The 11,541-nt window shown below is 51.6% G+C and overlaps 2 protein-coding genes across 3 annotated transcripts; one reads left to right on the top strand and one right to left on the bottom strand.

Annotated features, from left to right (window-relative positions):
* The first annotated feature begins 991 nt into the window (after window positions 1-991).
* bfsp2 (beaded filament structural protein 2, phakinin) lies at window positions 992-6,330 on the top strand. Of its 2 annotated transcripts, none has more exons than XM_032565116.1 (7): window positions 992-1,848; window positions 1,927-2,009; window positions 3,540-3,696; window positions 3,770-3,931; window positions 4,002-4,130; window positions 4,204-4,448; window positions 5,990-6,330. In XM_032565116.1, the coding sequence occupies exons 1-7, from the start codon at window positions 1,423-1,425 to the stop codon at window positions 6,000-6,002; spliced, it is 1,215 nt and encodes a 404-aa protein (XP_032421007.1). In that variant the 5' UTR covers window positions 992-1,422; the 3' UTR covers window positions 6,003-6,330. The 2 variants fall into 2 exon arrangements, with proteins under 2 accessions (XP_032421007.1, XP_032421006.1); XM_032565115.1 differs by having other exon boundaries at window positions 994-1,848; window positions 5,976-6,330.
* A 655-nt stretch (window positions 6,331-6,985) lies between these two features.
* On the bottom strand, window positions 6,986-11,440 carry klhl18 (kelch-like family member 18). Its single transcript, XM_032565098.1, has 10 exons — window positions 10,274-11,440; window positions 9,872-10,002; window positions 9,651-9,791; window positions 9,369-9,567; window positions 9,099-9,259; window positions 8,816-8,952; window positions 8,521-8,743; window positions 8,339-8,443; window positions 8,055-8,166; window positions 6,986-7,981 (listed from the first exon to the last, which is right to left on the bottom strand). Exons 1-10 carry the CDS (start codon window positions 10,400-10,402, stop codon window positions 7,595-7,597), a joined length of 1,725 nt encoding a protein of 574 aa, XP_032420989.1. The 5' UTR covers window positions 10,403-11,440; the 3' UTR covers window positions 6,986-7,594.
* Window positions 11,441-11,541: the final 101 nt, after the last annotated feature.

The raw sequence follows: 11,541 nt of genomic DNA, 5'->3' as shown, positions 1-11,541 counted from the left end.
AGTTGGTTTAGTTAGTTTGGTTTAGTTTTTAGTGTGGTTTAGTTAGTTTGGTTTAGTTTTTAGTGTGGTTTAGTTAGTTTGGTTTAGTTTTTAGTGTGGTTTAGTTAGTTTGGTTTAGTTTTTAGTGTGGTTAGTTAGTTGGTTTAGTTAGTTTTGGTTAGTTAGTTTGGTTTAGTTAGTTTTGGTTTAGTTTTTAGTGTGGTTTAGTTAGTTTTGGTTTAGTTTTTAGTGTGGTTTAGTTAGTTTTGCTTTACTTTTTAGTGTGGTTTAGTTAGTTTTGGTTTAGTTTTTAGTGTGGTTTAGTTAGTTTTGGTTTAGTTTTTAGTGTGGTTTAGTTAGTTTTGGTTTAGTTTTTAGTGTGGTTTAGTTTTTAGTGTGGTTTAGTTTTTAGTGTGGTTTAGTTAGTGTGGTTTAGTTAGTGTGGTTTAGTTCTTAGTGTGGTTTAGTTTTTAGTGTGGTTTAGTTAGTTTTGGTTTAGTTTTTAGTGTGGTTTAGTTAGTTTTGCTTTACTTTTTAGTGTGGTTTAGTTAGTTTTGGTTTAGTTTTTAGTGTGGTTTAGTTAGTTTGGTTTAGTTTTTAGTGTGGTTTAGTTAGTTTGGTTTAGTTTTTAGTGTGGTTTAGTTAGTTTTGGTTTAGTTGTTAGTGTGGTTTAGTTAGTTTTGGTTTAGTTTTTAGTGTGGTTTAGTTAGTGTGGTTTAGTTTTTAGTGTGGTTTAGTTAGTTTGGTTTAGTTTTTAGTGTGGTTTAGTTAGTTTTGGTTTAGTTGTTAGTGTGGTTTAGTTAGTTTTGGTTTAGTTTTTAGTGTGGTTTAGTTAGTGTGGTTTAGTTTTTAGTGTGGTTTAGTTTTTAGTGTGGTTTAGTTAGTGTGGTTTAGTTTTTAGTGTGGTTTAGTTAGTGTGGTTTAGTTTTTAGTGTGGTTTAGTTAGTTTTGGTTTAGTTTTTAGTGTGGTTTAGTTAGTTTTGGTTTAGTTTTTAGTGTGGTTTAGTTAGTTTTGGTTTAGTTTTTAGTGTGGTTTAGTTAGTTTGGTTTAGTTTTTAGTGTGGTTTAGTTTGATGTAACCATGTTGCTGCAGTTCTGGATCTCAGAAGTTTTACCTGCTTTAAAAAAGAACAGGGAACTAAATCAGGTTTTCCATATTTTTCTGAAATGTTTCTTCTGTCTTCTCCGCCTTTCCAGGTTTGGTCAGAAGCTGCCGAGCGCATGCAGCTCAGGTCTATTCCACGGCTCCCCGTGACCCCGTGACCCCGCTGCTGATGCAGCTGAAATGGGACTCCGTGTTTCCACCAGAACAAAAGGCCGCCACGCTGCGCGGCACAAACAGCTCCGGGACAAAGCGGGCCGTGTTTCCAGAACTCCGTCTCCCCATAAATCCCCGGAGGCGAGCCGCCATGGGGGGTTTGACCGAGGAAGCCGCCAAGCGCCATGCCTCTGCCCCGACGCCACTCTTCCTTCCTGGGACAGTCGTCCTCCGAGCGCCCGGCCGCCGCCTCCGGCGGGAGGACGAGCACAGCCGGCGCAACAATGCCCCGCGGCACGCCGGTGGGGCCGGGAGCCACCAGCGGCCTGGGGACGCGCGTTTCCCGCCGGGCTCTGGGCATCAGCAGCGTGTTCCTGCAGGGGATGAGGAGCTGCACCGCGCCGGTGCTGCCCCGGGCCGGGGACCGGACCGCGGGCGGCGGCGCCACGGGCCTGAACAGCTGCCTGATGGAGTACCGGGACAAAGTCCGGGCTCTGGAGGAGCTGAACCGGCAGCTGGAGCAACAGATCCGCCTCAGCCTGGACCGCAAGGCAGCCAGCGCCGGCGCCTGGGGGCCGCTACGCAGGGAGTGGGAGGACATCTACCGGCAGGTAGGGGGGCAGCTACCGGCAGGTAGGAGGGTAAGGTTGGGGTCAGGATCCTAAACTCTGATGTCCCACATGCTGCAGGTCAGTGAAGCCATCCTGGAAAACGCTCGGCTGATGCTGCAGACGGAGAACGTTCAGGCCAACGCCGAAGACTTTAAAGAAAGGTTAGAACCTGAGCAGAACCTGAGCAGAACCCAATAGTCAGTGGAACACTGGCTGTGATTTCACATGAGCATAAAATGTTGTTGATGTTCCACCGGTTTCAGAAAACTATTTTACAGTCTGTTTCCATTAAAGAACCTCAGTGAGTAACTGGATCTGATCGGACCGATTCAAAAGTCGCCATTCAAACACGCCGATCCTAACAGGACCTAAACTCCTTCCTGTCTTCTTCTTCTTCTTGGTTTGGGAAACATCCGGTTGTTGATCTCGAGTCATGTGACGACAAAAATGTACATTTTCGGAATTTCAATTTGTGCAATTTTAAAGTGAATAGAAACTGAGCCGATTGAAGGACCTCGTGTTTCTGATTCAGCCGTTAGGAAACTCTTGAACTGTTTTACAGATTTTTCAGTCACGTCGCTGATGAACGGCCGAGATTCATCCAGACTGTTTTTATCAGGTTTGATTTCTGCTGATTTTAAAACACCTGGTGAGAGCCAGGTGTTCAGATCAGATCATTGAATCCTGGACTTTCTGAAAGAAACCTGTGGGTCGGATATCCAGGCAGCGACGAGGAGATTAATTGATTTTTAATTTCTTCTAGGCTTCTATAAAGTTGTTAAATTGAGTCATTTTTTCTGCTTGTGTTATGTTTGGCTGCTGGATTTCGTGTTCAGATTAATCCTGTGGTTTTTAAATCTGTCTCAGGTGTTTCAGTCTGGAGGGTTTGTGATTCTGTCACCGAGGCAAATAAAGCTCCAGCTGGTTCATGTTTTTAGGATTCTGTGTTCATAGCTGCAGTTTGGGCCCGGCAGCAGGCGGCCTAGCAGATCCAACTGTTTGCTCGTTTCCATGGAGACACAACCTCCACTTTAATGGGAGCGAGAATATGTGAACGTTTAGAGAGGCAGTTATCTACCAGCTCATCTCCATGGTTACGGCTTAAAGACCAGGAGGCAGAGAGGCTCCGATTAAATGTTTCTGCTGAGTTTGGTGACAGCAGCTGTTGGGCTGAGTGAGCCGATGATGATTCTACTTTTTATTTTGGGATTTTGTGTAAACTTGGTGTCAGACTTCATTTTACAGCCGTTTGCCTCGATTCAAACTTTCCCAGAAATCCTTCTAGAGTTGTAATAAATCCTGATCTATCATAGAAACGCCTCGTCTGTTCATCCAGAGCAAAAATCGGGTTCTGTTCAGTTAGGAAGAAAAATATCAACTGAGAAAAAACTTCCTGTTCCCGCCAAATGATTGGCCAGCAGCTGATGATGATGATGATGGCAGTGTGTGTTTGTTTGTAATACTTTGTGGGACCATTTTCCTGACACAACATTGTGGGGACCCGCTGCTCCTGGTCCCACAAGGGAAACGCTGTTTTTGGGTCAGGGGTCAGATTTAGGACTAAGTTTTGGTTGGTTAGGCTGTAGAAATGAATTTCCATTCATTCGTTAATGGAAAATCTTCACAAAGACAGCCATGCCGGGGTGTGTGTGTGTGTGTGTGTGTGTGTGTGTGTGTGTGTGTGTGTGCAGGCTGGACAGCGAGGCGTCCCTCAGGACGGTGGTGGAGGACGAGGTCGGCTCGCTCCGCCGGGTGATGGAGGAGGCGGCCGTGACAAAGGTGGAGCTCGAGGAGCGGATGGAGAGCATGAGGGCGGAGCTACTGCACCTGGAGAGCTGCCATGAGCAGGTTCTGCTGCCTCCCGATCGGAACCAGAACCGGCAGCGGGCCTCTGGTGACCGGACTGTCCCTGTCCCCGCAGGACGTCCGCGCCCTATACAGCCGGACCGCCGGACGGGACGTGGACGAACCAGACACTCCCGTGGAAACGGGTCTGGACCGGATCCTGGCCCACATCCGGACCCACTGGGAGCAGCTGACGGAGCGGAACCGGGCCGACACTGACGGCTACCTGGAGTCCAAGGTGAGGCCGGGTCAGAGGACGAGCCAGACCAGCCGTCCCCTCCGTCCCCTAACCCCGTCCCGTCCCGCAGGAGGCGCCGTGCGCAGCCAGCCGTCTGAGTGCGGAGGAGCAGCAGGCGGAGGCGCTGAAGGCGGAGTGCAGCGACGTGAGCTGCAGGATCCAGAGTCTCCAGGCTGAGACCGAGTCCATCAGGGCTCTGGTGAGACCGGCAGCATCACGTCCAGGGTCAGCCAGACCCTGACCTAATGACCTCCTGACCTCTGGTCCTGCAGAAACGAGGCCTGGAGAACTCGCTGAGTGACGCCCGCCACTGGCACGATGTGGAGCTGCAGAACCTGGGCTCAGTGGTGGCGCGGCTGGAGGCGGAGCTTAGCGACGTGAGGAGCGAGATCGAGCAGCAGCGCCGCGACTTCGACATGTTGCTAAGCAACCGGCAGCGGCTGGAGCAGCAGATCGGCCTGTACCACGGCATCCTGGACGGAGAGGAGGACCGCTTCCTGCCGAGCAACACGCAGTCGTGAGTCACGGCAACACAGGGCAATGGGGATACTTGACAATAACACCTAGCAACACCAACATGTAGCAACAACAAAGCAACATCATGATACATATTGGTGTTGCTACATGCTGTTGCAAAAGAGCAACAGCATGTAGCAACAGCATGCGGCAACATGTAGCAACAGCATGCGGCAACATGTAGCAACAGCATGTAGCAACATGTAGCAACTGCATGTAGCAACAGCATCTAGCAACAACATGTAGCAACAGCATGTAGCAACAGCATCTAGCAACAACATGTAGCAACAGCATGTAGCAACAGCATGCGGCAACATGTAGCAACAGCATGTAGCAACATGTAGCAACAGCATGTAGCAGCAGCATCTAGCAACAACATGTAGCAACAGCATGTAGCAACATGTAGCAACTGCATGTAGCAACAGCATCTAGCAACAACATGTAGCAACAGCATGGGGCAACATGTAGCAACCGCATGTAGCAACAACACGTAGCAACAGGATGTAGCAACAACACGTAGCAACAGAATGTAGCAACAACACGTAGCAACAGCATGCGGCAACATGTAGCAACAGCATTTAGCAACAGCATCTAGCAACAGAATGCAGCAACATGTAGCAACTGCATGTAGCAACAGCATCTGGCAACAACACGTAGCAACAGCATGCGGCAACATGTAGCAACAGCATTTAGCAACAGCATCTGGCAACAGAATGCAGCAACATGTAGCAACTGCATGTAGCAACAGCATCTGGCAACAACATGTAGCAACAGCATAGGGCAACATGTAGCAACTGCATGTAGCAACAGCATCTAGCAACAACATGTAGCAACAGCATGTAGGAACAACATGTAGCAACATGTAGCAACAACACGTAGCAACAGAATGTAGCAACAGAATGTAGCAACAACATGTAGCAACAGAATGTAGCAACACGTAGCAACAACATGTAGCAACACGTAGCAACAACATGTAGGAACAACACGTAGCCACAGAATGTAGCAACAGCATGTAGGAACAGCATGTAGCAACAACATGTAGCAACAGCATGTAGGAACAACATGTAGCAACATGTAGCAACAACACGTAGCAACAGAATGTAGCAACAACATGTAGCAACAACACGTAGCAGCAGCATGTAGCAACAAGATGTAGCAACACGTAGCAACAAGATGTAGCAACAGCATGTAGCAATAACATGTAGGAACAACACGTAGCAGCAGCATGTAGCAACAAGATGTAGCAACACGTAGCAACAAGATGTAGCAACAGCATGTAGCAATAACATGTAGGAACAACACGTAGCAAAAGAATGTAGCAACAACATGTAGCAACAGAATGTAGCAACACGTAGCAACAGCATGTAGCAACAAGATGTAGCAACAGCATGTAGCAACAGCATGCAGGAACATGTAGCTCCTCCCACCTGGTGAAACCGATTTTGACAGAGCTGAGGCTCAGAAAGGCCCCGCCTACCTCAGTCACATGACAGGAAGCTGTAACTAACCCGGTGACTCACCTGTGCAGGTGTTGTGCTGCAGACTCCAGGCCTGAAGCTCCACCCCCTGCAGAACCTTCTGGACTGGCCGGCCCTCCGGCCCAGTGAAGACTCCGGGTCCGGTACCACCAGTTGGACCAGACGAACATCTACAACATGTAGGACGACCAGAACCGCTGGAGACCAAAATGGACCTAGTTCTGATCGGGTCCAGGTGGGACTGATCCGACACGGTCGGGCTGAGATGCAGTGTGAGTGTGATGAGTTCAAGGACCGATTTGGACCTCATAGTTCTGGTTCTGGTTCCACTCCAGACTGGAGTCCTCCTGTACCGACCAACATTTCCTGTTTGTTGTTTTCAAAATAAAATTGACTGAAGGTGAATCTGATGTGTTCAGCTGCTTTTCTGAGAGTCCGAAAGCGTGAAATCAGCTGTTCTGGTTCTGATAAACCAGTTCAACAGAACCCGGTCTACTTCCCAATTCCTGATCAGACATCACCATGGTAACGCAGATGATAACCTGCTGCTGGGATCAGCAGAAATCAATAACATTTGGATCGATCGGGAATCAGTAACTGATCATCCAGACGACTTCAGAGGGAATAAAATGCTTTAATATCGAGACTGATCGATCGATCGATTGATCGATCGATGCGTCACCGTGACTAATTCAGCTGGACGATAAATTTTGAGGCCATAATAACATCAAAGTTGTCTAATATTAAAACCGTCTAATAACCAAAGCAAACAAAAACAACCCAAATGGATCAAGAAGTGATTATTTTAGTAATCTGTTCATTATTTTGACACCTGAGTTAAAAACTTTGAAAAAGTGAAATATTAAATCTTTCCCCACCAGCAGCATTAAAATCAGGTATTGAAGCATCGCTGCAATTTATTTTCTGTAGTTCAGAAAATGAACTTTTTAAGTTGGACAAAAATCTGAGATGATATTTAATAAAACAGCAGGAGGCTCACAAAGAAAGCTTCTGGAAAATGTTTCGTTTTCAGTTCAATAAAGTCTCAGTTTAACCAAAGTAGTTTTCATTTCAACTTTGTATTTTCTTTGACGCTTTAAGCATATTGTGTGATTTTGTATACATTAATATATGAATATGTTTTTGATGTAGTAACTCTATAAAGTAAAAGAATATCTTACTTTATTAAAAGTTTAGACAAAGCTGGTCATGTGATGTTGGTATGATGTCAGAAACAAATTGGACTGAACACGTTTATCCTGAATAAATTATTTATATTAAATTATCTGAACAACATGAGCGCGCTGAGCTGTGCTCGCGCAGGTAAACCAGCGTCTGTCACCTGGAAACGTCCTGGAAGCACCTGACCAGGTGCTGATGATGTCACCTCCACCACCTGATGTCCCTGAAGCTCCGCCTCCTCCGTCAGTGGGCTCTGTGACTCCACCCCTGCAGGTCATGAAGCCTCGCCCCTAAACCGGAAGCCCCGCCCCTCCAGGTGCTGTCCCTACAGCTAGCAGCTCTATGGGACTCCCTCTGACCAATCAGAAGCCAGTAATTAATTGTAGCAGCCGCTGGAAGCTCTACAGTTTTTCCCAGAATGCCGAGGGAGGCGAGCCTCTCCGTCCTACCGAGAAGCTCTGGTCAGCGCTGGAGGCCCCGCCCCCTCCTAGGCGGGCTGCAGCAGGACGCAGCCGACGCCGACGCCACCCTCGTGACTCGCCATGGGCGCCATGAACACCCAGCGGTTGGTGTCGGGGTTCAGCATCTCCACCGAGCTGAGGTTGGACTGGCCGTCGTAGCCGCCCACGGCGTACAGCCGGCCCGCTGTCGACACCAGCGACACCCGGCTGCGCCGCGTGTTCATGGCCACCAGGAGGCTCCACTGGCCCGACACGCCGGCCAGAACCTCCACGCCGCTCAGAAAGCCGGAGCCGTCGTAGCCGCCGGCGACGTACATGTGGTTGCCGAGCGCGGCGGCGCCGTGGCGGCAGCGCTTGTTGAGCATGGCCGGCGCCGGGTGCCAACGGTCCGTGTGGTGGTTGTAGTACTCCACCTGCAGGGGGAGGAGTCACACAGGTGAGCCGAGCAGGCGGCGCCGAGCGGCGGTGCCGAGCGGCAACACTGACCGTGTTGAAGATCTGCAGGCCGTCATGGCCGCCCGACACAAAGATTCGCCCGTCGAACACGGTGACGCCGGTGGCGCTGCGACTCACGCTCATCTCCGTCACCACGCTCCACCTGAGGAGGAATCATGGTGAGTCACATGACAGGAAGTCGCTACGCTGGGCGCTACGGACGCCCCCTGCTGTCTGAGCAGCAGATAGGTGGAGATCAGGTCAACAAGATTCACCTGAACTCAGGTAAGAGAGAGACCATCATCTTCATCATCTTCCTCACAGACAGAACTCACCTGTCGGTTTCTGGAGAGTAACATTCCACAGAGTTCAGAGAGGATTTCCCGTCGTATCCGCCGCAGACGTAAATATGGCCGTCGATGACCACGGTTCCCATGGCGCTGAGGAAGGCGGCATAGGGTTAGTGATCGGGTTATTGATCAGTCGGTTCCGGTCGTGTACCAGGTGGGCCACTGACCTGCGCTGGCTGTTCATGCTGGACACCTGAGTCCAGCCGTCCGTCTCCGGGTTGTAGACCTCCACCGTGCTGAGCCGCGATTGGCCGTCGTATCCGCCGATGGCGTACAGCAGGCCGTTAACGACGGCCACTCCCACTCGACTGCGGGCCGTCCTCATTGGCTGGCAGCGCTCCCAGAAGTTCCCCACCGGGTCAAACACCTCCACCAGGTTCAAGGAGTCACCTGCCAAAGCAAGAGGCCATCAGCTCCATCTGGACTCAGCAGCGGCAGCTCAGGTGAGAAAGGCGGAGCTACCTGAGCTGTTGAGGCCGCCCACGGCGTAGATGAGCCCGGAGACGGAGGTGCAGCACCGCGGGCGCGTCTTAAAGGAAGGCAGGTGAGGGCGGCGCTCCAGGACCAGGTGGAAGTCTTTGGCCTCATCCACCAGGTCCCTGCCAGGAGATCAATACTGATCAATAGACAATCAATAAAGTGATAATCAGAACCGATCAGAACCGATCAGACCCGATCAGAACCTGACTGATGCGAGTCCAGATCTCCTGGACCGTCCCGGTGCCTCAGGTGCGCTGCGCCTCACCTGCACCTGTGGCAGCAGCGGATCAGCTCGTCCTGCTGGACGCGGTCGGACAGGAAGCGCGGCTGGCAGAGAGGAAGCCGGATCTTGGCCAGCAGCTCCGGCAGCAGAGTCTTCCTCCGGTCCCGGTCGTGGTGGACCCAAGCCAGAGCCGCCTCAAACACCTGCACAGGTAAGGTGGGGCGGTGAGTGCGGAGGTGTGCGAGCGAGTGGCGGCGCTGAGCGAGCGGCGGCGCTGAGCGAGCGGCGGCGCTGAGCGAGCGGCGGCCTCACCTGCTCCTCGGCCTTGACGTTGAGCTCGTCGCAGCCCATCAGCTCCAGAACCTCCTCGGCCCGCAGCGCCAGGAACTCCTCGGACAGCGCCGCCTCCACGAAGTGGCGCTGCAGGAAGCCGTTGGCCGCGTCGTACAGCGCCGTGCACATCATGGCCTCCGCGAACTGACGCACGCCTAGGCAGTTCTTGGGGTGCAGCCTGGAACCAGAGGGGACCGGTCGCCACGGAGACGTCAGCTGACATGGCAGCCGTGGTACGGAGCTGCATGTGGAGGAGCTCACCTCTCCTGCAGGAAGGAGCAGCAGGCGTCCTTCACGTTCTGCAGCTGCAGGAAGCTGGAGCCAATCAGCAGCGCCTGGACGTTCTGCTGGTCGATGGCGACGCGGCCGCTGTAGGCGAAGTTAATCAGAGCCTCCAGGGCGCTGCGGCACAGACAGCTACTGGTTAGACTGGGAGGGACTGAATGTGTACCTGGGGTCCTACTGGTCTTACTGGTGCGTACCTGGGGTCCATGCCCTGCATCAGGATCTCGTCCTGCTTGCGCTCCACCATGTCGTTGGTGAACATGGCGTGGAAATACGGGATGGAGGCGGCGAGGACGATCCGGTGAGCGCTGAACTTATGCTCCCCGACCTGCAGACACGAGCCGGGTCAGAACCAGAACCAACGGACTCCAGCTCCATTTAACAGCTGTGATCTGATCGATGAAAGCTGATTAGTTGCTAAGCAATAAGTAATCCACTTCCTGTCTATTGACAGGTGTAATCACGTGATCTGTCACCTATAATCGATACAAGACGTATCAGCTGTTTGTCAATGGTCTGTTCCTGTTAGCCAGTTAGCACCCAGTTAGCATTCCAGTAGCTCGTGAGCTAACCGCAGCCTCGCGCGTCTCGCTTCTTACCTTGAGAGTGACGTCACACAGCTTGCCTTGACGTCGAATCTCCTCCATCACGACGTAGCCTCTCGCGGGCAGGTCTGGGACGGAGAAGTGGACCAGGTCCTCGAGTTCTTCGCACACGGAGTCTCCCATGATGACCTGGAGGCGGACCGAGTCCTGCGAGCCGCCGTACGCACACTTCCGGCGTAGCGGGGCAAGACTTCAAAATAAAAGCTCGGAGCCAGTCTGGTCCGTTTCTACCGCTGAAATGTTTTGCTCATTTCTGGGGGTTCGGTTTATCTGGACTTTAGTCCGGAATTTGCAGCTCAGAACAAATATTTATCTTCTGGTGTTGGGTCCGGTTCTGATGTTCGGCTTCCTGAAGCTTTGAACGGTGTTAGTGTGAAAACTTCCTCCCATTCGAGGGCGACCCCTGCTGGCCGGAAGGCGAAACTGCAGCCTCGTGCTGCGGTCCATCTTCCTCCTGGTCAGGACGGGTTCTAGTCTGGACAAAACCGCAGGAAGGCTGAGCAGAACCGAATGATCTGGTTCTTCTGGGTCGAGCTTCTCCAAAGAACCCAGAGCAATCCCGATATTAACCAGATGGGCTCGGTTCTGACCCAAAGCTTCTAACATTCCTGTTCTCAGTCAGGTTCTGATCCTCACCTGGTTCTGGTTCTGGAAATGCCGGGTCAGTAGGTGTCTGAGGGCCCGATTATTTCCGACTGGTCCAGAAACACTGAGGCCATCTAGAACTTCATGGGCCAGCAGCAGAACCTGTTCTGGAAGAACCGGATCAGGGTTTGGACCTGTCATGAGGCTGAGCTCAGTTCTGGTTTTAGGGAGAACGGACCGGACCAAAACATGCTCTGCAGTTAGTGTGAGATCTTTGGTTCTGACCCAGATGAACTCTGACCTCTCCATCTGCTGATGGAGAACAGAACCTTTCCAGAACCGGATCCAGCTGCTCGCCTTTACCGGTTCTGGAGGCTTTTCAGAACTTTGTGGAAGCCCCAACGTTCACCCGGTCCTGCAGAACCTGATCCGGCCCAGGTCCAGTTCCGGAGTGATTTTATTCCAACTTTCTAAAACAGAAAACACAGACAACAGAAGAACCAGAACCAGTCGGTCCAGAACTGATTTGGGCCGTCAGTGGATCCAGGCAGACCCCGGGTCGTCATGACGACGCAGGGGGATCAGAGGTTTCCCGTCGGGAGCGTATGGACCGGGTCAACCAGGGTCGGTGGATGGTTCTGATCGGACTGGGTCCAGTGGAGCCGGTCCGATCAGCC

Source organism: Xiphophorus hellerii, chromosome 6 (genome assembly GCF_003331165.1).
Source record: "Xiphophorus hellerii strain 12219 chromosome 6, Xiphophorus_hellerii-4.1, whole genome shotgun sequence".
Taxonomy (NCBI): domain Eukaryota; kingdom Metazoa; phylum Chordata; class Actinopteri; order Cyprinodontiformes; family Poeciliidae; genus Xiphophorus; species Xiphophorus hellerii.
This window is presented reverse-complemented; position numbering and strand designations above follow the sequence as displayed.